The sequence below is a fragment of the Gavia stellata genome, chromosome 4, assembly GCF_030936135.1.
Source record: "Gavia stellata isolate bGavSte3 chromosome 4, bGavSte3.hap2, whole genome shotgun sequence".
Taxonomy (NCBI): Eukaryota; Metazoa; Chordata; class Aves; order Gaviiformes; family Gaviidae; genus Gavia; species Gavia stellata.
This window is the reverse complement of record NC_082597.1, coordinates 15,967,597-15,995,175: the sequence shown is the minus strand read 5'-3', so window position 1 is coordinate 15,995,175 and position 27,579 is coordinate 15,967,597. Positions and strand designations below refer to the sequence as shown.

Sequence of the window (27,579 nt, the reverse complement as noted above, 5' to 3'; positions counted from 1 at the left end):
TGTAATAGCTTTAGCAAGAAACAAAGCTGATCTAGCTAACAAAAGAGCTGTGGATTTCCAGGAAGCACAGGCTTGTGCACATGACAACAGCTTATTGTTCATGGAGATGTCTGCCAAAACATCTATGAACATAAATGAAATATTCATGGCAATTTAAAAAACATTGCGCAAGAATGAACCACAGAATGCAGAAGCCAACTCTGCCAGAGGAAGAGGAGCAGACCTTACTGAACCCATGCAACCACCCAAGAGTCAATGTTGTAGTAACTAAAATATCAATTGCTTTAAACTGTTCTGAATATTCTTCTGCTTCCTAACTGCTAATAACTATGGAATCGGAGTGCTTAACCTGGCCCAGTACAGCTTCCAAACAGCGAAGAGACTTATAATAATAGTCAAGTTCATGATACAGAGGGGTTTTTTTAACCTAAAATTTTAACATGCATGTATCCAGCACTGGTTGTAATGTTTCAGCAGTAGAGGAGAGATGGAAGTGGAAGAAAATTCCTTCAGTTGATAGATTTTTAAAATCACTTACCATTAGGGGTGTAGAAGAACTACTTTCCGTGGACCTAACTGGCCAGTTCCTGTAGTTTCAATACTGATTACTCTTATAATAAGTAGAATTGGGACTTTTCATATGTCTCAATTGTGCTTTAAAACCTTTTTAGAAACAGGGTCTAAAAATTACTTATTCACAGTATTGATACAACCAGTTGTTTCTGCACTTTGCTTGCAGGGAAGTGGAGTTTTAGTTGGTACACTGTACGTAAATTATATCAACCCAGTTAGTTATCTAAAGGAATTACTGATAAATCAAGTTTAACTTCATTTCTAATCTGTTCAGAGGGTACAGACCAGTAAATTCAAGTTTACGACTTAGGATTTTTTTTCCTCTACAAACTGTAAGAGCTTTTCAAGTAAAACCATAACAAACTCAGAATTTAAAAAATAAAATAAAATAAAATAAAATAAAATAAAATAAAATAAAATAAAATAAAATAAAATAAAATAAAATTACAGGCTGGTTTAATGGGCCGAGGCCAACTGTATGAGGTTCAACAAGGCCAAGTGCCAGGTCCTGCACTTGGGTCACAACAACCCCATGCAATGCTACAGGCTTGGGGACGAGTGGCTGGAAAGCTGCCTGGTGGAAAAGACCCTCAGGGAGTTGGTCGACAGCCGGCTGAAGATGAGCCAGCAGTGTGCCCAGGTGGCCAAGAAGGCCAACGGCATCCCGGCTTGTATCAGAAACAGTGTGGCCAGCAGGATGAGGGAAGTGATCGTCCTCCTGTACTTGGCACTGGTGAAGCTGCACCTCGAATACTGTGTTCAGTTTTGGGCCCCTCACTCCAAGAAGGACATTGAGGTGCTGGAGCGTGTCCAGAGAAGGGCAACAAAGCTGGTGAGGGGTCTGGAGCTGGTGAAGAGTCTTACGAGGAGCAGCTGAGGAAACTGGGGTTGTTTAGTCTGGAGAAAAGGAGGCTCAGGGAAGACCTCATCGCTCTCTACAACTACCTGAAAGGACGTTGTAGCGAGGTGGGTGTCAGTATCTTCTCCCAAGCAACAAGTCATAGGACAAAAGGAAATAGCCTCAAGCTGCATCGGGGAGGTTTAGATTGGATATTAGGAAAAATTTCTTCATCAAAAAGGTTATCAAGCATTGGAACAGGCTGCCCAAGGAAGTGGCAGAGTCACCATCCCTGGAGGTATTTAAAAGACATGTAGATGTGGTGTGTAGTGACATGGTTTAGCAGTGGACTTGGCAGTGTTAGGTTTACAATTCGAATCAATGATTTTAAAGGTCTTTTCCAACCTAAATGATTCTATGATTCCAAGTTAGTAGGGTGCATTTGAAAATCCTACTTAAAAATTCAAAGAACTCACCTTCTCTTCAATCATGCATCTTTCCTTGAGCCACTGGTTTAGTATTTCATCCTTAAATGCACCAGTGTTGCCAACTGTACTCTGCTGAATTTTGGCAATTGTTGTAGCATCTTTCACAATTTCGATCATTCCTAGAGAAAACAAAGAAAATTTAAAAGATGTTATTAAATCTGTATCAAAGCATTTCAAAAATATGCAAAATTAAATTTAAAACTGTGTTTTTTAAATCAACTGCAGAACTTCATAGGTTGTGAGCAGAGATCTATTTTACAAGCAACAGCAGTTCTTGTTCATTCCCAGCTGAAACCAGCCAGAGCTCATAACTAGCCTGGCATCCTAAACTCCTCCATGAGAATGTAAAACCTTTTAAAATGGAAAGAATCATATGATGAATGGGGACCCTCTGCATAAGGCTCTTCCCAAGGAGAGGGACTACCTCCTGTCCTGATTCCCTGCAGAAGCCCAGGTACCGTTCACATTCCCACCAGCTTCTCTCCAACTTCACAAATTTGAAGAGCTTAAGAGAAGCTGCAGCGTTGCAGCAGCCTAGGGATGCAAGTGTTGCCAGAGCTATGGTAGAGAAACAGAGCTGGCCCTCCTGCAGTAAACCCAATTTAATCTTCAGTGTGCATATGCACAGAAATGTTCAGAAATACCAGTACACAGTGAGTTATAGCAGTGGGACTCCTGGTAGAAAGCTCTGGTTGTTGGGGCCCAGAGGCCGGTCTCTAAACTGAATAGATCCTTGCAAGGGCAAATCAACACATCACAGCAATATGGTGCGGAAACAAGGACTTGTACTGTTTATACTAACATGGCATGCGATGAAGGGGAAGCTAGAGAGAAAAGCAGAAACAGAGGCTGCAACACAACTCTGCACCGTAGCCAAGAATAGCAAATGCAGCCTGCCCTCGTACTGGGCATGCCTGTATGGGGGAAGGTCAGATTTTAGTTGAACTTACTTGATAACTGGAAATACTATATTTTCTTCCTCTGGTTCAAGTTCAACAGTGTCTTCTAGGTAAAAGCCTGGCTTCAGCTCCAGCTCAAAGATAAGCAAGCAAACAAAAATATCCTTTCTCCCCAAAGTGATTCAAAGAAGTTTCTGATTCGGTTTCAGTTTGACTCTCTCTCTGAGACAGATGAACTTCTCTCTATTCACAGTCCTACTCTTTTGCAATTACTGAATTATGTGCAAATTTTTCAGTAACAGAGTAACAACGCAGTAATCTCTTCCTGCTCCCTGCCTTCCACACATGGCTGAATTCATGACTGAAAACCCCCTGGACGTATTTCTCCCATCTTGACAGTGGCCTGGATTTGTTTGTAATAAAACTATTGTAGAAATATGACTGCCAAAACCCACCGCCAACACCACCAAATTAAAAAGCTTTGCATTTTGGTCTGTACTTGTCAAGCTGTTGTTTTCCTCCTGGGAGTGAGCTCCAGATCACATTCCAGTTGTTGAAAAGGCTTTCCCTGCCTGTGCTCACAAATCTCCCTCTACTGGCCAACAGCTCCTTGATTCCAAGGGAGCCGAGCTGTTGCAGGAGGCATCTTCTGCTTCCCCTTGTGCTTAAAACTTCTCCCAGCATAGCTATGTTGATTAGCAGTGTGAAAGGTCCCCAGATTTCAAAGTAGCTGTTAATGAAAACCCTTTACTGATCATTCTGCACTGCCAAGAGTGGTATAAAACCTACACATAGTGTTGTGCAGGTTATTCTGCCCAAGTAAATACTTTAAAATTATTGTGGTAAAAAAAGTTAACTGCTGGAACAGTATAGCTCTTCTGGCAAATCCTTCTAAATACAGACATGCCTCCTGGTAAGTATGGTTAGTCCTAGAGAAGGCTTCAGTAACTGGGACAGAGGATCTCAGCTGGGCTGTATTCAATTGGGAGGAAGTGCAGCAGTAAATGCACTATGCTATGTGTTTCTGGGGATCTGCAATACTAAAGCAGGTGACTCTTACATTAAGTGCCAGCTTGAACTTCTTAAATTTGGCAGTGATACAGCATAGTAAGTAGTGATAACTGCCTCACAGAGCCGAGAACATATGGCCATGTCAAAGGGAGAGAGAATAGGGTATAATCTTTTACCAGGGATAGATAGAAGAGAAAGTTCCTCCTACAGAGGTCTATTTGACAGCAGCAGTGGGGAGGATGGATGCTTCCAAAACTGCAAACTGCATCAAGATGTCTTCAACAGACTGAGAAAGCTCTACACAGGAGGGGGTGCCAGACCCAGGTGTAAGACACCTGGCTGCTTCCCTGTGCTCAGTGCAGAATGGAGTACCGTCCTTGTGTCAATAGACAGAAACTGCCCCACGTTCCATGGAAATATTAAGAGGGAGGGGAAAAAGCAGCTTTGAAGAAGACCACGTTACAAATGTTGTGAAAGAACATTGGCATGCCACTACTTTTTGGTTTTGTTCCAAACAAGCATAAGCTCTACATCAAAGTGTCCCACACTGGGTATTACTAATTTAGGCTGCAGGTATTCTCAGCAAACTGAACAGGAGTCTTTATGTGATTAACCATGCCCCCACTATGGTGCTGAAAGGATGCTAAATTCTTACACCTCCCCCATGCGTATAGGAAAATAAACAATTATTTCCTTGAGATAAAAGAATGGGGAGTCAATTAAGAAGTCATGAAAGAATAATGAAGTCTGTAACTTGAATATAAGAATGATAGGATCACTGGCAGAATTCCTGCCGCTTACTTCATTATTTCATTATATTACATTGTGTTAAGATGATTTTAAACAAAATTAAATTAAATCCTAAAAATCTCTCAAAAAAATTGGATTTGTTGTAACAGACCTAAAGGAGAGGGAAAAAAAACAACCCTCCTTATATTTAGTTAGTTAGTATTTTGGTATATAATGTTCTATTTCCTTTATTATTAGAATTCTGTCAATGCAATTTATTTAATTTTAAAATACTTATATTAGGAGAAAGGAAACTCTTTTGTATCACACTACTATGTATTTTATCAGTGAGTTTGTGTTTTCTGCATTGCTGAGATATCTTGAAGTCAAAAGAAAGAATGATAAAAATTTTATGTGGCAATGGATTTTAGAGAGGAAGTACATTACAGATATAAATTAAAAAGAGTTCTTAATTTTACTGGGACTCAGTTCATTATTCTTCGATCCATAAAGCAAAATATATTGCTGAAAAAGAAAAGAACTAAAAAGCTGGAGATCATGGGAGACGCATAGCAATATTTATATTATCATTACTTTATCAATCCATGCAGTTACTATCATACTGCCAGCTACACCGATGACAGGAATTAACAAACTTGCTGATTTTTACACGTTCAAGCTTTAAGTAAATGGCAGAGCTGTACTTGCTAATCTCTCACTGACGCACTGTTTATACCAGCCAAAGCATTTTTTTCAGCACAATAGCTTCATTTGGGCATGCCCAATTTTTCTACACCGAGGAGGCTCTTCTCCAGCTAATCATTCAAGAACTGCTCAGCAAAATTGGCTCTACAGTCAATTATGTATTATCTGGATACTAGGAAACTGTGTAATGTGGATGTGCTAGGGTACATAATATATGCAAATCCAACAACAAAGAGTCAGTTTGGAGCCATCAGGATGTATAAATTATACATCAGTTTGGCATTTCTGGATGTAATTGGACTCTTCCAGAGCTGATCAGGTTGCTCTACACATCAACACAGTTCTCCAGAAGCTTTGTAAGCAACTACTTGATTTCTCCCACCATGAATTCTGGAAAACAGATCATCTGTGCTGCAGGAACTAATACCCACTGAGAAATATTGCCTGAGCATCCTGTTGAGCAATACTGTTGCTTCTATGTAGTATAGCGTATGAAGCTTTAGGTCAGGAAAAAAACATAATTTTTTTGCTATTTTAACTCTCCTCTCTATTTTATTCTTATCAAGACATTAAAACGCATCTTGAGTAAGTCACCCACTTTCACCGCTTTTTCATACCAAATACTGTTATTAAAAAGAAACTTACAGCAGGACTCAAACAGTTGGACTTGCACAGGAATCACTGTCAGTTAAGCTAGTGCAGCAGTTGAAGGATACCCATCAGAAGGGCAGAAACCATTGCTAAGATGCAACTGAAGGCTGCTCACAGAAAGTTTAATAAACTGTTGTTTATCTCAGGACCACAGTGCATACTAGAATAGTTCTGCTATATGCAACTTCTGTAACTATGGTATTTTTAATTTCTAATCACAGTAAGTATACATACCTATTTTGTTCCCTGTAGAAATACAACCATACGGTAACAAACAGAGGTCCAAGGATTCTGCTTCCCAAATGGATTCCATAATTCGAAGAATCTAGTAAAAACAATTATCGCTAAGTTATTTTAAATTATTTGGACATTACTTATTACTCACACAAACAACACTAGCCAGACTTCTGAGATGGGGCTAAATTTACTTGTCTATTTTACAGATTAAGAGATAAATACAGAAAGTGTGCAGCCATTCAAGATTATCAGGGTTTATATTTCCTCATCTGTTCTGTGCCCAGGCAATCTCTACTGTTTTATAAAGTATTAATAAATACATTGTATGATTTCCACATGACCTGAGATTGAGTATATCAGCAATTATGTCCATTTTTCCCATAATTACCCCCCAAAATGCTTACAAACCAGTTTGTCAGAACAATCACTGAAATATTACTAAAGCAACGCTACCTACCAATTTCTTTTTCATTTGTAAATTCACCCATTGCATAAATAAATGATAAAAATGCTTCATCAGAAAAACAGACCATCTTGCACTAAATAAGATTCCTTCTCTAGAACACCAAAATGTGAAGTTTGTATGGCACATGGCAGGAGAAAACAGGGTAACAGTATGTCCTGGGTCCGGCTGGAATGAAGTTGATTTTCTTCAGAGTGTCTCGTATGGTGCTGTGGTTTAGGTTGGTGACCAAAGCAATGCTGGTAACACACTGATGTTCCAGCTACTGCTGAACAGCGTTTGCAGAGTGTCAAAGTTGCCTCTGTTTCTCACTCTGCCACACTGTGAATAGATCAGGGGTGCACAAGAGTTTGGGATGGGACACAACCAGGCAGATGACCCAAATCAACCAAAGAAATATTCCATGCTGAATAATGTCATGCTTAGCAATAAAACAGAGAGGAAGGGGGTTAGGTAGGTTAACCATCTTTTGCGCAGGAACTGGCTGGGCATTGGTCTACCCATGGGATGTGGTGAGTGACTGCCTTTGCATCACTTGTTTTGTTTTCTTTCTCTCTTCTTCCACTTCTCCTTTGCTTATTAAACAATTTTTATCTCAACCCACAAGTTTTCTTGCTTTTACTCTTCCTTTCCTCTTTCCCCATCCCACCAGGGTTAACCCACAACACAGTAACATAAAAAACTGTAGTACAAGAAAGAAGATCCAGTTTTGATGTCAGCCTTGCCATACACAGTTTAAAAAACAAAAGACAACCTCGTATTTCATATGGACAGTAAAGATAAGGTATACACATCTCTGAAAAGTAAAATTATTTTAAAATATTTTCAAATATTCACTTTATTAATTTTATATATTTTAGCTATCATACCTGTAAAATAAGCATGTCCTGACGGAGGTCATCTCCATGTTTAAAGATTATGCCTATGGTTTCATTTGATAGAGCTGTTGGATCTGCACATTTAAACTCAAGCCAGAGGGGCTTCTTCTTAGATGCCATTACTTTACATTTTTCTATCTGTGAAAGACACATTTATTGCTAGCCATTGTACTCCAACATCAACACAACTAACCTTTTTACACACCAGCTACAGAGTAGTTCACCAACTTCCAATCAGTTTTAACACAAGAAACACACTGAAAGCACATGTAAGGAATGGTATTCAATTGCCACATAAAGCCTCACTGAACCTGCACAACTTTTAACACTGTCCATGATAAAGGAAAAAGCATACCTTGACTCTCTGAAACTGGATTTAGCTTGTAAATCGGCTTCAGACAGAAAAAAAGCCTTTTAAACCAGGAATAAGAGATTCTGACTGAACTGGCAAATAATGGACTCTCACAAATGCACTCTGAGAGGTGCTTTGCAAAACCAGAACACAATCATTGTCCAATGCAATTTACCACATCATCCACCCTTGTGACTTCTAGCAACTTCAGTTATTCCAGATTGCTTGATTCAATTCCCTTAGCAAATCATTCCAATTCATGGGGAAAATGGCATTTGTGAAACGAATTTAACATAATCATTCATAAAATAAGAAAATAAATTCCCTGTTTAGTTTTATTACATTTTTAATCTTGAGAAATTCAGCACTGAAACTACTGAAATTGCATTATTTCAAATGTTTTCTCAGCTAATTATGTCTAATACAACTGTAGTATGTAATACCTTCTATTCTGGAATTCCTGGTTAATTGTTGAACATTACTATGTACAATAAAGCCATCTAAAATAATAAAAGCAATTGCACATTAGTGTTTGAGAGCTGAAAGAATCAATGACATCAGAGAAGAGTATTTTGGAATATTAACGTTTCATACATTGAGGTTCTGAGCTTGTAGTTTAAAACAAAACAGTTTTTACCATCTTTATTTTTGAAAAGGAAAGAAGTTGTTAAATCTTTGAACTTACTAGAAACACTGATTTTGCTTCTAATATTTGGTTTAGACTAGTCAAATTTCAGGGTTTGAAGATTATGGACAAGTAGCACTTGCTAGAATGAAGATGAAATGAAAGCTTACCAATACAGTTTGTTATATCAAATATTTTTATCCGTATAGTTGGGGGGAAAAAAAAGGCTGTAACCCATCTATTTTTGGACACAGCTACCTCCCCTTGTAAATCTACTGTTTCCTTCATGTAGGAAGGTCCCAGTAGGGCTGCATACTTCCTAAGTGAAGGAAAACTAGAAAATCCAGAAAGATCTTTTATTTTATTTTGAAATCCACTTTTTGTCATGCAGTTGGTGAGTTTTGTACACAAAAAGCTAAAGAGAGAGGAATACAATCAAGAAAATAATATTAAAGAAGCCACAAATTCCCTATTTCTGAGTAAACAATGTTTGAATTGACTCCTGCACTGACAGTACCTCAGTAATGCCCAGCTGGAAGGTGTTTAACTCTGTCAGCTTGAAGATAGACTAGCTTATACCCTGTCTATCAAGGCACAGGTTTATTTAACAGAAACATGGCCAGATATAGACAACTAATATCAGTTACCCAAATGAGTATCCTACTACTCAGTAATTCCTTAGGTTGGATCGTTTGTCTGTCCCTAGCTAAGACAAAAATCAAGGGATTCTTTTCTTGTAGACTCCTTGCTGCACATCAAGTGAATCCAAAGATCTTCACTATCCTACTACTCAGCAATTCCTTAGGTTGGATGGTTTGTCTGTCCCTAGCTGAGACAAAAATCAAGGGATTCTTTTCTTGTAGGGTCCTTGCTGCACATCAAGTGAATCCAAGGATCTTCACTGTGCTTCTTTACCCAAACCTCACATTGCTTAGTAGATGCATGAGCCAATCCCCTTTCACTACACATCTGCTGATTTATTAACCTTGTTTTTAACTCTGAGTGGACAAAAGCCACTGCAATCTCACCACAAAACTGGAGGCAGCAACACAGAAAACCCCAAGTGTTTCTTAATGTATTTCTAAAAAAATCTTAATGTATTTTCTAATAAAAGCAACAAAAGCAATATTGAAAAATCAGAAATAGCTAAGGTAGACATTTTTGCTAGTAAGATGAAGGTCTGGACCTAAACCTTAATGACAGGTATGAATCAGGGTAAGACAGAAAAAGTAACAGGAGGAACAGAAACTGAATATCCCAAAGCCCCTGATGTCAGATAAAACAGTTTTATACAGGTATTTAATGTAAAAAAAAAAGTCAGTTACCGGGTTAAATTCTGGATTAAACTAATGGAAAAATCATTTAATTATTAGGATTTTATGGGTTGTTGCAATTTTTTAGTGCATGGTGGCATGTCATTACATTTAGAATAATGCTAATAGCTTTGGGAACAAAACCTTACTGAGTCCATGAAATGTCATCGTATTCACAGTGAAATAAGACCTTTAGACATATCAGCAAAAATTTTTACCAAATGACATATATTTGCATATAGGAGATCTTTTTCAAAAAGGATTTGTAGAAACTCAGAATATACTTACCACTAGGGTTCCTGCTCTTAGCCCAGGGTCATATGGAACTCTAAAACTTTCTGGAAGTTTGCTGCTCTGTAATTTTTCAAGCTTTTGTCTCAGCTGTGCAATAACTGCAATTACAAGTAAGAAAACACAATGAAATCAAAAGTTGGAAGGCAAAAAAGTTATATGTAATCAACTTTGTTAAGCATCATGATTTAGCTAAAAACCTCCTCCATTTAGCTACTTTTTCAATTGCTTTCCTCAAGGATCTCCTGATTTGAGGAATGGAGAAAGACTCTTTAACTTGAACTATTAATGGTCAGGGTTGTTTCAGATACCTAAAGGTAAAGTCTACAAGAACCTCACAGGACATGTGCCCTCTACACAGTGTCAGAAGTGTTTGGTGTTCTTCTGAAGACTCAGGAGATTACATTAAAATGTCACCTTTCATTTAAAAATGAAAACCAAACACAGCACAACACACCAAAAAATATTTTGTCCTTTTAACTGCCATGGACATGTTGATTTATCTACCCCAAAGGCTCAGAAGGAGGAGGTATTTAAAAGCACCTCGCATTTTCCAGTATTATTTTGACCTACCTCATTGCTCTTGCAGACAGACTTGTGGCTTTTGAATTCTTGAAGTCAATTATACTGTAATCATAAGGACTCGAACTATAGAGATACTGAATTTCCCATCCTCCTAAAACTGGTTTCATAGTGCAGCCTTGTTAATCTCACATTCCAGTAAGAAGAAAAATTGCTGCATATTTGTATGAACAAGAATTTTAATGTTCATAAAACCTCAAGCTTCTGAATCTTCAGCTTAGAACATTATGCATTATGCCACATATGATGCATTTTGTTCATCTCAGCTAGCAGGTGTTAGCAGTATAAGCAATACGCTGGGTATTACCCTTCATTAGGACAAAGACCTGAACACTGTTCTAAAAGCCATTGCAGCTACACAGCAAAGGCTGCATACACATGTTCAAGTAATTTTGGAAATAAAAATTAAAGAGCAAAAAAAATTGTAATGAGAAGGCTAGACATGGACCTGGATACTTAATACACAAAATCATAAAATCATACAATTGTAGAATGGTTTGGGTTGGAAGGGACCTTTAAAGGTCATCTGGTCCAACCCCCCTGCAATGAGCAGGGACATCTTCAACTAGATCAGGTTGCTCAGAGCTCCGTCCAACCTGACCTTGAATGTTTCCAGGCATGGGGCATCTACCACCTCCCTGGGCAACCTGTTCCAGTGTTTCACCACGCTCGTAAAAAATCTTCCTTGTATCTAGTCTGAATCTACCCTCTTTTAGTTTAAAACCATTACCCCTTGTCCTGTAGCTACAGGCCCCACTAATATGTCTGTCCCCATCTTTCTTATAGGCCCCCTTTAAGTACTGAAAGGCTGCAATAAGGTCTCCCTGGAGCCTTCTCTTCTCCAGGCTGAACAACCCCAACTCTCTCAGCCTTTTTTCACAGCAGAGGTGTTCCATCCCACTGATCATTTTTGTGGCCCTCCTCTGGACCCGCTCCAACAGGTCCATGTCTTTCCTGTGCTGAGGACTCCAGAGCTGGAGGCAGGACTCCAGGTGGGATCTCATGAGAGCAGAGTAGAGGGGCAGAATCACCTCCCTCAACCTGCTGGTCACATTTCTTTTGATGCAGCCCAGAATACGGTTGGCTTTCTGGGTTGTGAGCGCACATTGCTGGCTCATGTCCAGAAAATGAAGACATTTCAAAAGTTGCTATCAAATTAAGAAAGTCAAGCCAAAAGAATTACCTGCGAACTCACAGGACACAAATGTTACACTTATCCTAAAGGCTTTTAGAAAAGAACTACCTAGCAGTGCCAGGTGACCAATGTGGTATCTCCTCCGGTAAAAAATAAAGAAATCTGACAGCAAGATACAGGAGCTAATAAGTGGACTTTATAATTAGACACCTTTCAAAAAACCAAACCAAAACAAAACCAAAAAACCCCTGGGTTGTAGTAACTTGGGTCATGAAACAGCTTTCTAATATGCAACTACTGATTTCCTAGACAAATCTAGCTTGATTTCAGTAAGTCTCCTCATTGTAATGTAATGTAATTTGAAAATTGTGTGCCAACCAATTGAAGCTAGTAAAGATTAGGAATTAGCTGATTTTAAAACAGAAGTGAAGGCACTTGCTAAAACAATTTCAAGTTGATCTGGCTTAAGAACAAAGTGCTATGCATTTTAAGAGAGGAAAGCTGCATAGACACCTTCTTGGGAGACACATTATCTGGTAGAGTGGTGATGAAAGCAGATAATCCTATGCAAGCTGTAATATTATGTTCTTAAGAATTTATTTATTTATTATTACTCACTACGTTGAAATATAAGCAAAGAGATCACATGAAAAGTGAAAGAATCAGTTTGACAGCATGATTGCTACTGGACTAGTATGGACCTAACAGGAAGGAATTTAGTCTTTAAAAAATCCACAAATACTGGAGAAAGAAAAATATACACAAGAATTAGATGAGGCTGCATGACAGAATGAAATGAAACAGTTCGAAACATTCAGACTGAAAATATAAACAACTATGAACAATAGAAATGATGGGGCAAAAAAGAAGCAGTAAAGTAAAGAAGAAATTTTAGGATATACATTTTTAAAAATTTAAGAAGTAGAGGGTGCCTGTAGGAAAAATCATATCCTCAATAATCTGAGAATAAATTAAATTAAATATAACATTAGCAGGACACTCCACAGTTTCAGGAAGCCTTATTCAGTGAAAATGTCAATTATATAAGTCATCTTTCAATGTTTTACTGCACATTACATACAAAGATTCTTTAAATTCAAAACCTGGTGGGTGTTAACGTGATTGCTTTCTCTTGAAACTTTTCTTCTTTGCCCACATATTCTTCAAAGATAATGTATTATGGAAACCACTGCTGTTACAGACATGTACATCTGCAAGGCTGCAAAGTTTCTTTCCAAAACATGGGATTCTGACAAAATATATTTAGATTATAGAGCATTTTAAGATAAATTTTAAAAAGTTGTTTAGAAAGAATATTTTATATGGGGGCTCAGTAAGTCCCCTAACTCACACTATGTGGTAACATAACTGATACGACATTATATATTGAAGAATAAATGCGTATTTCCTTCAAATTTCTTTTGAAATACCACCACAGCCACTTCTGCATAACCAGAACGGAATGACTTTCTGAACCAAGGACTTCCTGGCCTGGAACATACCAGGCTGAACATGCAGGAAGACCTGGTCTCTCTACAGCTTTTAGAATTTGGATATTGTCATATGTCTTCTTGCATTTACTCCCAACACCAAGCAACTAACAGCAATGATGACAAACAAGCTTTTAAGGAAGTCGGGGGGTGGGGGTGGGCCAGGGCAGGAAGAGGCAGGCAAAACCCAGAGGTAAACAGGCATTGCATAACCCTACTGTAGCTTCCAAAGCAGTGCTTACAGGAACTAGAAATAACAATACCACCTCTGTGTCTCAGAGGACTCCCATTCAGCACATCGAAAAGCCCCAAAGATGTGCTCTGTATATTCACTGCTGATCCACCAGCTACTTTCATGGCCTAGCAGAGGCTGTACTGCACTCCTCCCTGGTCTTCTTGCCAAGAGTCTCTTAGTGACTGCTTAGGGTAAGGCTGCGTTTCTTGGCAAGTGTCGCTTTTTCTCTTTATTTCCAGTTAATATTTGTGTCCTGGGTTGTTTCCTTCTTCAGTGCTGGCATTCAGCTAAGGGTTATGTACAAGAACTTAGCTGTTTCCCAGTTGCATGGCATGAGGTTCAAGAAGATAAGCCAAAGCATGGGAATGTACTGGGTGTCTATAACATTGATATCCTTCCCCTTTTGGGGTGGAACAAGCAAACAATTATATTATTGGTTCAATCACTATCAACTTACATTGGCATTTTAAAAGAAGTAATAATGATGCCCTTTGACAGTAATTTATCCATGAATTTTCAAAATAAACAATACAATTTGCTGCCTAGATTTTCACACCCAAAGAGAAAAAACAGTATTATTACAAATGAAGAAATGCCTGTTAACAAATACCTTGAGAAGTAACGTCATACTTTTCTGCAGAAACTGATTTTATCTCCATTGTGACTTTATGCAGCAATTCAATTACTTGAACCTGCTTCATGAAATCGTGTAGCATTGCTTTTCCACAGCCCCTAAGATAGGCTTCTAGGATGACCGCAAACCTCTGCTGGTAATGCATGGACTGGGCAATCTCACTTCTTAAGAACCAAAACAAGAAGTGACCAATTCTTTTGTTCTAGAGGTGAAAAAAAAAAATACTGCAATCAGTATGCATTTATTGACAAAGGGTTTTAATAATGCCAGTAACTTCAGCGTACATCAGCTGTATTTTGAAATACTTACTCTCAAACCACGCTTTAGCAGAAATCTGGCTAATGCACTGTCATGATATGGCTCAAATTTCACAGCCTGAGGAATACAAACATAGAAGACACGTTATTAACATATTTAAGAACCCATTGCACTTACACTTTACCGATGACATCTAGAGAGCGCATTGCTGCAAGAGGAGAAAAATGTATAACAAAACAGGTCGTTTGAGGAAACAAAGCTGAAGAAAACAAAGCAAGGCTTCTCTGTGTTTGATTCAAGAAACACTTTTTATTTCCAACAGGTTCTTTTCAGGTATATTATTAATGCGACAAATAAAGCAACACAGGGAATAGCTAGCCAGAGAGACTGATCTGAGCTCATGAAGGCATGTGAACAAAGCAACATCATTCTCAGGCCGTAGCAAAAACCAGCGAGATCAGAAAAGAGTCTGCAGTCTGACCAACACAGAGAAGGCTTGAAAAGATTATTGCCAAATGAAATGATGTATTTGTAACCATTCTTTAATGAAAATTTTCAATAATAAAGCGCTGCTTGTTGACAACATCCACCATTTCAGGACTGGGGCACCAGGGTTCACTGCTGGGTTCCCCAGCAAGTCCGGGATACAGGAGCAGCTTTTCGGAGCACCTCATCTCAGGCATTTTGCCCTTTAGCCCCTAAAGGAACCACAAAATAGCATAATGCACATCCTGTATTAAAGGAGTGCAATTAAGAGGAAGACTTCACCAGAGCTTTTTTTTTTTAATGACTCTGTGAGCACAGATGTATTTTTTCTCTTCCAACAGCCACTCCCCTCCACCCAAGCCCACAGATATTTCCAAGCTACTGCCAAAAAAGGGTGGAAACAAAAAGTCAACAACTTTTTTGAAGTGTCAGGATTGGAATTTTTTTGCTGTTATTCTCCCCCCCCATCCCAATAACCAAGTGAATTGGTCTACCAGAAAACTATCCCACTCCCAGGTACTGGGCTGTGCCAGGGAACTTGTCTACTTCAAGTGGTTTTTCCAGCAGCTTCTTTCTCATTGCTTGAGGGACTCAAGTTGATAGGAGGTTTGCATTAAGATTAACGGGGGAAAAAAGATATGCATGTATATCCCGTGGCAAGAAAAAAGAAGTAGCATACAACCTCTGGAATAGTGTCACAAAATCCCTGTCATGGACTGAGTGGGCTGGTGAATGGCTTCTGGTTCTGGAAATAGAGAGCCAGGAAGCGGCACGTAGGGAGATTAAGGGAAAACAAAGGGATGTGCAGAAAGCTGGGTGCATGTAGTACGCTCAGCTTTCAGAAGCAACAAAGTATGCAAACCTCTAGCGATAGTTATTCAACAGAATATAATGGCTCTTTCAAGATCACTGTAGCCTGCAGCTTGCAAAGAAGCAACCAAGCCATCAGCAGAGGTCTACTAAACTCATCAAACAAATCATAGGGTTTTATAAACTCTTAAAAGTACTGTGGCACACAGTTGTATTTTTTATTATTAAAATATCAACACTATTCCTGAAATGTAAATTGTCCTGTGGGTTTATTCAACAGAAAAAAAAAAAAAGAAAAAAAAGATGGAGCTTTTTCAGTCAACCTTCTAGAATGAACCGACTTATAAAAATGCTACAAAGACTTGTTCTTTCCAGCTGCTGGCTAAGAGACAGACAAGAAAGCCAAGCACCAGACTTGCCCTTCTACAGTATCATAATTCTGCAAGAACTGTCTTGACCGTCTCTGCAATACTGTTTTATTTCCCCAAGCAACACCATCTTATTTAGGAAAGATAATGAGAACTCACAAACATAAACTGATTTTAAAATATATAGATCCTTTTACTTTGTGTATGAGATTATGAGGTATGAGAGTTTTTTAATAACAATTAATTTTCACTGCAATAAGGCACTCAAAAGCAATAACTATTACATAAATTCAAATGGATTTGCTTACAGTTCCAAGAAAGCCTATTAAAAACCTCATACTGGTACATACTTTGCTGAATGTTCTCTGTGCATATCCCTGAAAAACAATTTAAGAATGAAATACAGCCAAACAACCGGCCATTGCTTCAAAACAAAACCTCCTTATATGAAGGTTGCAAATACATTTAACATAAAAGAACATTAGAAAAATGTATTATGAGCATCTGTATTATGCTTACGTTTTAGAAATAATGATTTTTAAAAGTCAATCCGATTTTTATTTTTTCTTCACAAAGTCAAATATCAACATTTGAATAGCAACAATAAAAGCTAGCCATTAAAAAATGTCTGCTGGCACTTCATCAGGTCCCTGCACATACCTTTGCCTTGTCAATTCAGCAAGAGAAGAGCTTTACTCACTGCCATATACAAGCAGTGCAGTTGCTGATATTTGGTTTACAATGGATTTGGGGTTTTTTTTTGTGTTGTAACTATCCTATCCATGTTTTATCAACTGCGCAGAGAACAAGAGACCTTCATAGGAAGCTCAATAGGTTTGTTTATGGCATGGCTGCTTCTATTTGGGACAAACCTGGGGGGAAATAAAATGTTTGTCTGATTTCTAACTCTACTGGGAGGTAAAATGGGAATATCCTGTGCAGAGTGAAATAAGCCAAAAGCTTTCACGAAGGCATGCATGTGAAAAGTGATGACCCTTTGCAGAAAAGACATCTTGGATGTGTCCGTTACAGCAAATGAATGGCTGACATCCATTCTCTGAAAAATGTGGATTTTCAAATACACTGTGGAACCAATGCTTTGCTGCAGGACGCTGTCGGCCTGTGCTCCATTGTTAGCCAAGGAAGGAAAGACAAGGAAGCAGCAGAAAGGAAAAAGTTGGGATCTAGTATTTTTTTCCTTTTTGGGGATGGCAATCTTTTAATTTCTTACTACATGTCTTACTAAAAATGACACAGTGAAGTTAAGCTACTATGATTTTATGCTACAGTAATTTAATTTACTGTTAGAGAGATTTATTCTTTTTAAAACTCTCCAGATTTGTACTTCCCAAAACCAAATAATTTCAAAAACAAATGGAAAAACCCCAGTATTTCCCCCATTCTCTCAGGCACTTTGATATCAACCAATCACCATCCCAAACCCCTAATTTGGGTACAAAAGCGAATAAAATTGCTGAGCCACATCTAGACAGCAAAAGCTCACAAGCCAAACATATATATAGCAGCAGCTACGTGGGAGGCCCAATGAGGTAACCGTAGCGACTCCTTTGGTTAATGCAGAAGTGCATAAATTCTGCCTGGGGAGCCTAACCTTCAGACAAGCAAAGCCAAGGCTAAAAAGGCCTTGTTTAAAGCACTACTGATGCGCAGCAAAATCTGAAATACTAACTTCATTTTCCTGGGAACCCGGGCTCTCTCTGAACCCGCAGAAATTAAAAACCCCATCCCGCAGCTTCCCCAGCTGCAGCAGTTTCTTTTTTTTTAATTTTGAATGCCATTTTGTCATCTGATTCTTTGAAAAAAGTATTTCCTGCTCTGCAGGGCGACAGCCTTTCTGCACAAACCAGAGCCCTGTCGGGTTTGCAAGGCCTGCGGAGTCACCTTGCTTCAGGGGACATATTTACCAGGAAGAACCGCAGGTTTACACCTTTCATCAGCCATCAGACGTGACTCTGCTGCTGAGAGACTGCCCACCTCCGGCACTGCATTGCAAAAAAGCAAACAAACCAATTTTCTTGTATAACGGATATAAACCTTCCCAACGTTTCATCTGGCAGATCCGCACACAAAGCGCTTCAAATTGATACAGCGGTGATTCATTGCCATTAAAAACACAGTTTTTCACCCAACTTCCCAGAATGAATGAACCTTATTATGGAGTCCTAGCAACCCTTTATTTACTTTTTAAAATTTTTTTGAAGCTTCTAGATAAATTCAGTCCCCTTAACAGTACAAGACTGAAGTCACTGCAGCATACTATGTAACTACAGTGTTATTCTTGACCTAAAGAATTTTTCTTCAGGCCTTGCCCATGTCAACATCTGCCTTTACTTTCTTTCTGTCCCCACTCCTTCTAAACTATTGGTAAAGATGGTCAACAATTCTTCAGTGCTGTGTGATTCAGACCTGATACAAACAGGATTAGAGACGGCACAGTTTGGATTCGCTCCAAACATAGCTGTGCTAGTGTTGACAATTTCCAGAAAATTGAATTACTGTAAATGCAAGATGCAAATTGTAAGACACAAGGCACCAGTAACACAAAAATAACAACACAGGCAAAAGGCAAAATGCAGAAAGTATGTTTTGGGTTAATTTGTTTACTATCACTGCTTTGACTAAACACTGAAGACTTCAAAACCAGGGATTACCAACTAGACCTACTAACATGGGAATGATGATGGGGTAATGCAAATATTCTCGGAAGGCAGAGTTCAAGAATGCAAATACACCTTACCTGCACAAGCTGTAAAAGATAATGAAGAACATCATCATCTTCTAAACTTTCCAGTTTTTGAACTGCCATTGCTCGGACATTTTCATCTGAAAAGTTACAGTCCAAAAGCTGCATTGTGAGTCCAACATCTAAAGTGCTTTGATCCCAAACCTCCTTTTTAGCTAGCAACTGGTATGTTTTAGCCACTATTTCTTGTTGTCCCCATTTCACAGAGCTAAGCAGCTTAGGATACGCCTTGGGGTGCTTTATGCTTTCATATCTGAAGTGCCACAACAGTTCTTTGTCCTCAGGAGAAAGTGGATTAAGTGGGTCAGTTGCTATGATCTCTTCAAGTTGCTTGCGAAGCTGGTTGGGCATTTCGGCTCGTGTCCTATCCCCTTGGGGGTCCGACGTTATCCTGTGCTTGGGCAAGGCAATTGGGTGACAATATTTGTCCAGCACAATAGAGATAGCCATCGAGTTTTCTTTATCCGGGTTAGTTGCTGATGTGAGTTTGTCTGCGTTGATACTTCCTTGTTCTTCCCCCTTGCCCGGAATTTTCCACATGTGGAGCACATACTCCCCACTTCGTAGCAAGAAACGGTGATCTATTAACAAAAGATTTACATAATAGAGAAGCTGAGTTTTGCATTTTGAGTCAGAGTTGGGGGATTCATGTGACTGAAGGTTCGTCCTTGTGGACAGTCCCTGTGCTTTGCCACAATATATCTGAAGATTCAGGAGTGCTCCTTTAGGCAAATCCTTGATTTTGATATCAAACTCCAACCAAATATTCCACAGAACCTCTTCAGTAAAAGGCTTTGATGAAGTCCTCCTCTGTGAAAGGAGCTGCTGCCCGTGTTGAATGTTAGCCTCCACAAACACAGTAAGATCAGTATTTCTCGGTAAAACTGGGATATCAATGCCAATTATTTTCACCCTAAATTTCCTATTACAATCCCACAAAGAGATAGTGAAGACTCTCTCATGATCTTTTCCATCTATTGTCAATTGTTCATGATACCCTGTAACTCCTGTACAGTCATCCACCAAGGGCCACTCTTCCTTCTGAACCTCATCCTCATTTGGGTCAGGGGGATTGTCTAAGACAAGGTGGATTTCTTCCCCATTCTTAAGGCACTGCCTTATCCAGTGAAAATCTTTGATTGGTGTCTCTCCAGTAATGTACTCATCTCTGCCACAAATCCTGAGAACAAAATCCAGTTCACTATGATCTTCAGGAATGTCCATCAAAGACTTTTTCTTTGCCATTTTTGTGAAAAAGCTGTGGAGAATCGTATCTGGAGTGTCATCTATTGACACTTTAATTTTTTGGCTAGTTGTTCCTCTATGTATGATTATGAAAATGTTATTATTAGTGATCTTTTTAAATAAATATTCTGGGAGTGGCTTAGATGTAGTCCATGGATGCATTGCGTACAATTTAGGATCTCTACAGGCTACCTCTATCATTCGTGGAGTGACTAATCTGCGACGGGTAAATTCTAGTTCGTCATCATGAACGTTGCTTACATCAGTGACGTCATAACCAATTAAATCATTAAGTTGCCGCTGAAATTCCTGAACTTCTTCTGATGGTTTTTGTTTCTGGACAACATAGATCTTGCCTACCTTTTTCTGTAACACTTTCCAGTACAGTATGCAGTCCAATGTCTGTAATACTTGATGTTTATCATAAATTTCATACCATTGCCCTTTCTTCTGATACTGCAGAATAAACTGATCTGGGGTGAATGTGTGGTAGAAGTCTGTGGTTTGACTCATCTCTATTGCACGCACCCAAATCTGTGCTTTCATTTGCTCAACCGTACAATTGCCAGCTATTTCAAGTAACATCATTTCCGGTACTTTAGTATGTTTATTGCTTGTAGGTAAAATGAACTCAATGGATATCAGTTCCATTGATGACAAATTACTCGACATACAATGAGGTTTCATTCTTCTTCTCCTTCGTTTGTTTTCCTCTCTCATAACAACGGGCTGTTCATAATCCCCCAACTCCATGCCAGAAGAAATCTAGCAAAACATATAAATACTTGATTACTTTCTCATTTACATTTTTCTTTACTCTTATTTTTTAACTCTTCTTAATTAAAATCACAGGCCAGTCAGAATCCTGATATGTATACGCTTTTTATATTTCCCCTTCCCCTTAATTTCTGGTCATAAATACTTGATTTACATAAACCACCTCAGATGTAATCTGTTAAATTCAATAACAAATATTAAAAAAACAACAGCAACCCTCCAATGATTAAATAATTAAAATAGAGCTTTTAAACAGTCTTCCCAGATTTCACTGAGGATAAGCAGCCTGACTATGTATTTCCTCCATACTGATTTGCTCTTGTTTCTATTTGATCAAGCACTGATTCTCTGCTGCTTCATCTGTTTTGATGCTGCTGATACTAACATAAGTGGATTTTCATAGAAATCAAAAGACATGCTACTGTGTATGAGCCGAATGTGATCCCACTGAGCTCCAGGAATGACAGAAAGTAACAAAACAAGCAATTTATTTGCAGACTAGACAGAGGTGAGCCTATTCCCATTTTCCTCTGCCTCTTTTTTTAGTGATGAGGAATAAGGACTTACACCAAAAAAAAAGCCCTTAGGATTCAAAAGTCAGGGACTACTTCTGAAGACAGATATTTAACATGCAGCTAAATTCAAGCCTAGTATCCTTAGATATGCTTGTTTTAAAAAAATCAATTCACTAGACTGACAACATCCATCCATTTTAAAAGTAAACACTTCCATTATAAACTATTAGATTGTTACAGAAGAAAAAACACCCAAGCTGATGCTGATTTATTACCCTATACATCAAATCACACCTAAACCGCCTGTAAAACAACTTTGAACATGAGTAGGCTACCTTATCAGCTTTCAGTAAACAAAAAAAAAATGTTGCTCACAGTTAATCTCCATTGAACAATATTAAAGTGGAAATTATTCACCAAGAGCTTGGAAGAGGAAGGCAGCGCTGATTGAGCGTGCTTGCACAAGCTAAGTTACAGCAACATACTGAACTTCTTTCGCAGACAACGCTTTTTACACATAAAATCTTTCTCTAACTCTGGAAAAACTAAAACCAATGTAACGATGCCTTAACAGATAACAAAACAAGAAGATAAAAATATAAAAGGTTAAACTGAAACAACATAGCACGCTAACTAAAATTCTTTTTTCAAGTTCCGGAAAGCAACGACTGTGGACACACCACCTCTTAATTGACAAAACACAAGGAAATATTACCTGCTAATAAAATAAAGGCTGAATTGCTGAAGACGATTCATTTGTTTAATTTCTGAAGTTCCTATTTTTTTGAAGGAAGATCATTCACACAAAAAAATTCTTTGTTTAAGCTGTTCTGCTTTTCTTGCTCGCCCTCATATCCAGATGCAAAGGAAGTGCTGCACTTACCAGGAAGGAAGTTTTAACCAAGTTGATTATACATATGATTGCTCATTTTAAAAAAAGTCAGAATGCTTTTCCTGTTACAACAGCAAAAATATACTAACAGTACACCAATTTAATTTTAACACACATGCATAGAAGACACACTTAAAGTCTTTTAAAAATAGCTGAGAATAATCTGGGCAATAAATCTAATGAATTCAAATAAAATATTTTAAAAACAATGTATTTTGGCGAGCCTAACTACTTTATAAAAGACTTAAATAAAAATACTAGATAAAAGACAACTAAATCTGCAATGTTTCCTTATTTTTATTTTCACGGTGATAGCTCTTTGAGGACTCCTAACTTAAATTCATTAGAGTTTTTTAAGCCAGTCTGCATACAGGTGTCCCATGGAGATGGTATCTGCCAAGGATCTTGCGTGGTAACGTCAGCAATAGAACTGCTGGGCAATCTTCCTCCTAGTATTTTTAACTCATCCACTTATGATTACAAACACACAGTGAAATCCACCAGAAATGATGACTTAAGATTCGGGAAGAATTTAAACCATGGACTTTCAACCCTAATTCTTGTGGTTAACTACAACCTGAAGAGCTGTTCCTTTACTAAGAAAAATCCCCACAGCCAAAGATTTGGGAAAACATGTACAAATCAGAAAGAAAAGACAGAAAAACCTCTAATCGTACCCTTTTCCCTTATGACTTTTCCAGTGAAATACTGACCATTTTGAAGAGCAATAAGCAGTACACATCCTACAGCAGTACATATCCTACAAAAATGATGACTTTTGACAAGGAGAAAAAAATATGAAAAAACTGAAAGGTCTTTTAGCAACAGTGAAGTGGTGGTGTCTTTTTTTTTTTAAACATATACACACTTCCTGTCTTGTAAGACACCTTTCTTATTAAAAAGAAAAAAAAAAAAAGCTTCCTCTGTATTGGCAAAAAAATTTGATAGTCTCTTACCTGCCTCCAATGTGCCACTCACAATCTCTGAAATTAACACTTTGCCAAGGTTAAAAAAAGGAAATACCCTCCACTGTAGACATGGCTCTTCTTTCTCAGAGCATCATTTTGCTTGGCAGCTAAGACGATTGATTTCTTTTTAGAGGCGATTCTTCTTAGGAAGTGAGTTTAGGGAAAACACACTCTCTCCTAGCTCCCTCTACCTTTTAGAGCCAGTACTTGAAATTTCTCAATGAAGTGGTGAAGTTGCCCTGAACATTTTGTCGCTGCCATGAAATCTACCCATATTGGCCAAGACATCTCCAACACTCATCCTTGACACATGTACAGCCTGTCAGCCACAGTCTCTGTGGCATCTCAACACTACACACCACTTTCCCCTCCGGTCCTCCTCTCATCTGAAAAAAGCACTTGGTTGCTGGAAAACTTGAGCACCTATAACCTCAACAACAGTGCCCAGGGTGACAGAGGAGAAGGAAGCAGCTGGTTTCGCATAAAAAGGAAAAGGAGCTGGAGGTGTAGGAAAAGAAAAGGAGCAATGCTGAAGGGGAAAATGTGTTTTGCAAAACCTGTATTTTGAAATTCCCTGACTTTAGAGAGCTTGACTTTGCAACGCTTTTGCAGAGTCTGTCTTTTGAAGTATAATTTCTAAAACGTGTAATATAGTCGCGTATTTTTCTTCATTTAAACATAAGCAACTAGCAGTAAGAGTTTTTTCATGCCAATGGGCTACACAGATTTTTTTGCAAATATCCCTCATTCTAAAAGTCATTGTGTTGATCCTATTACGTAATCCTGGACTCATTTTGTTTTCACTGGGTTTTGCCAGACCTAAGAAAGCACGCTGTTTTAAAATGTCCTCGTTTTGCCACCATGTGCTATGCATTTAAAGACTAGTTTTTCAAACACATATACACACAAATATTCTATCTCTTGCTACGCTATTCTAGCACTACTTCACTGATCAAGACCATCAAACACCGCATCTCTACCTAATGCAGCAGAGAACTACCCTGGACACTGCTCAACGAATGTAAATGTTTGACACTCTCATCCACTTAAAAAGACAGGTAGAGCAATATTGTGAAAGGTTCAGACATTTCCCCACAAACTGCATCAATACAATGCAAAACGCACGACACTTGTATAACTGCCCATACAAGATTGTCTCTTCTCCCACATTCATTTGGGCTGTGACCTGTCATGTCTAGTCCAGTCCAATCTCCATCTCCAGTTCAGCTCTGACCTCTTTTCATCAGCTTCAGAAGCCAGTTCTTGGAGCGATGACTGTCTCTAATCTGTCACTGCAATGACAGGCACAAAAGTGTCCCCATTCTTAGGATGACACCAAATTGTATCTATTTTCTGCTAATCCATGTGTAGGCATGGCAAAACCATATTTCCTTATGCACATGCATCAGAAAACGTTGACGTTTATAACAGAAAATCATTTAAAGTAACTTCCTAAAACCTTTGTCACGCTTAAGCATTACTCACAGTATTGACATTTCTATACACCTACTGCACCACCACCACAAAAAAACCCCAAAAACAAACCCACTCTTTTTTATTTCTAATTCTAATGAGCCTCATCAGCCCCAAATTTCCTTTTATTAGGAGAACTGTCCTACCACTGGCCCATGAATCCTGATGGGGTGCAATGGAGCAGGAGGAGGCGGTCCTGTAAAAGGTAACTAAGACAAGCAAACAGGCTCGCCTTTTGTCTCCAGTCATGTTCCTGTCTCATCACCCAGGTCAGCAAACTGATCATAACAAGAACAACAAAAAAATATGGTTAATTTTCAGCTGGATGAGTTCATTGATCTAACTCATCGCTTGCAGGAGTGGTAGGGCAGGGGAGGGAAGAGAAGGGAAGGGAACAGAGCCAGCACAATTTAGGGTAACTGAGACTGAAACATAATTCACAGCAGGATTAAGAGACAAATTCATGAGTAAACTTGTTAAATGATTTGAAAACACTGGCTGAAAGGTGCCTTAAAAAGACAATGTGGTATTATCATGAATTACTTCATATATTCTGCTATAAAAAATTCAAGATATCTGTCAAACTTCACTGCTTTGTTAGGACTGTGTTTAGAGTTACTTATTCTTTACCAGTTATTTTCATGCTTATTCTATATTAGCTCCTGCTTCTGGTTTAACCCACCATGTGAAGACCTTATTTTAAAATTGTTCTTTCCACTTTAGCGTGAACTCCTTCCCAGACAACATAACCTGCATGAAAACAGGCACTCTCTATCGGAGTAATAATTACCTCATGCACACATTATGCAAATATAATAATAACAATCCGTTTACATTCACAGTTTCAGACAAAGTTAACTTTAAAGATAAATTTAAAAACAACCCCAAAACTACCATGACATGACCCAAAGTTTCCCAAGCAGCATACTACATCTACTTGCCAGCATTGTCCTGTAGCAGGAGACTGCTTTGCATTTGCCGGCTAGGAGTACAATATATCTTCCCTACATCTACGATGATCCAGTGCTGAACTATGCAGGCAAGATACAGCACCAACATGTTAAGCATGAACACAACAAAAACCACTTTGCTCAGTTCTTTCGTCAAGTCCTTCGCAACTACTAGCTCTCATAGGAATGAAATCAGTGCAGGTTCCCATTAGCAAGTAAATTTCACAGATAACACAGTCATATTCTTCATCAAAAAGTATACTAATCGGCAGATACAGCTCAACATCTCAATTGGAAGGTTGCTGAGTCAATCAGACTGCTATTATGGCTGTAATATTTTCAGGCAGGGGGGGCCTTCACTATAGACCTTTGCATGTTTTGGTTTCTACATGAGGTATCTCCTTGGGGGTGCTTCTGGAACAAACAGTAGCTTCTAGCTGGCTCCGAAAATATAGGTAAGAATTTTAGCAAAGTTCTAGTTAACTGGAGTTACACAAGCGATGGGTGATCTACCTTCAAACGAACACTTCATGGAGTTTGAAAACACAGCGATTGCAGCTATGGCTCCTGCAAGAACACACTCGCTATTTGGATACCGTCTGTCCTTTGAACTTGTGCCTAGTTTTCAAATACTGATCTTTAAACAGCGTGATCTAATCTACACCGACAACCAACTCCCGAATGCCCTCAGCTATTATTTCAGACAGTTTGTGGTGGGGGAAGGTTTTATGGTCTACAGGTACCGGATAGACACAAGAGGTTATTATTTGTTGGATGAGGAAACAGTGTTATCTATTGTTTAAAAGCTGTATTATAGCAGAGTTGACTCATAGCTCTTAAGACCAGCGGGAACTGCTACCACCGTCTAGTGTGATCCTTCACTTCGCATTGTTTTATTCAACATACTAACAGTGTCCCCAGCAGGCTTTGCATCGAACCTGTAACTTGTTTGGGCCAGGATGCGAGCCGGGATCAAGGCCGCGAGGAGCGAAGGACCGGGCGGCGTACGGCGGGGCTCAGCCCCCGCCCTGGAGACTGCAGCGCTGACCCGGCCGCTCACGCAAGCCCTGCTGGAAGGGGGCTCTGGGCGAAGCGCTTCGCCTGCTCCAGGCCCGGGAGGCGGGATGCGGCGGGGAGCAGGGGGCCGGGGCTGCCTCCCTCACCCGGCCCACCGACCGGGCCCCGAGGCCGCGCCCGCCGCCCCGAGATGGCGGCCGGGGCCGCGCCACCCCGCAGCGCCCGCCGGAGCAGCAGCGGAGTCGCCGCCGCAGGAGGGCAAACCTCGCCGCGCCCAGGCCGGCGGCGCAGCCGGGGGCCGCGGCCACCCCGCCGCGGGCGCGCCCGCCGGGCCGCTCTGCCCAGCGCCGCCGCGGGGAGCCGGGTCGCGCCGCCCCGGCCCCGCGCCCCCGCCGCCACCTGCAAGCCCGGGCCTGGGGCAGGGTCCGCCGGCGACCCCCGCCGGCCCCCGGGACGGAGCTACTCACCGCAGCGGCGCGGCCGCGGCCCCTGCTCCGGACAGGTGTTTCCCTCAGCAGGAAGCGGAGCGGGCTGGGGGCCGGAGGGGAGGCTCCATGGCCGGCGGTAGGCAGCTCCGGAGCTGCCGCCAATCACACGCCGGGCAAAGAGGGAACCGGCTGTGGGGCCTCCCCGCCCCGCTCGGCCGCCGCCGCCCGGCCCCGCCGCGGCCGCGGGGCGCCCGGCCCCGGTCCCCGCCGCTGCGCCCGGTCCCCGCCGCTGCGCCCGGCCCCCGCCGCGGCCCGCCGAGCCGGGCGCCAGGACCGGGCCCCTTACCGCGCGCGAGGCGGGGGCCCGGGAAAGGGGCCGGCGCTGGGCCGGGACGCTCTGCGGGTCTGCGGAGCGCGGTGCCCGGCCGTACCGCCCGGAGGTAGCAGGCAGCCCTGCCGCGGTCCGGGACCCGCCGGCCCGGTGCGGCCCCGTCAGCCG

At 40.2% G+C, this 27,579-nt stretch overlaps 1 protein-coding gene across 2 annotated transcripts in view; it reads right to left on the bottom strand.

Moving 5' to 3' along the window:
- Window positions 1-27,133, bottom strand: part of PIK3CG (phosphatidylinositol-4,5-bisphosphate 3-kinase catalytic subunit gamma) — a 36,893-nt gene extending 9,760 nt beyond the window's left edge. The window contains exons 1-8 of one of the 2 annotated variants that reach the window (XM_059816029.1): window positions 27,120-27,133; window positions 18,810-20,825; window positions 14,439-14,504; window positions 14,106-14,331; window positions 10,051-10,154; window positions 7,464-7,610; window positions 6,129-6,219; window positions 1,888-2,018 (exon numbers count right to left, since the gene is read on the bottom strand). In XM_059816029.1, the coding sequence (XP_059672012.1) occupies window positions 1,888-2,018; window positions 6,129-6,219; window positions 7,464-7,610; window positions 10,051-10,154; window positions 14,106-14,331; window positions 14,439-14,504; window positions 18,810-20,813 (2,769 nt within the window). In that variant the 5' untranslated portion in view covers window positions 20,814-20,825; window positions 27,120-27,133. Of the gene's footprint in view, window positions 1-1,887; window positions 2,019-6,128; window positions 6,220-7,463; window positions 7,611-10,050; window positions 10,155-14,105; window positions 14,332-14,438; window positions 14,505-18,809; window positions 20,826-22,067; window positions 22,100-27,119 lie in introns of those variants that run through there. The other variant, XM_059816028.1, reaches the window with a different exon arrangement.
- Between the last annotated feature and the right edge of the window lie 446 nt (window positions 27,134-27,579).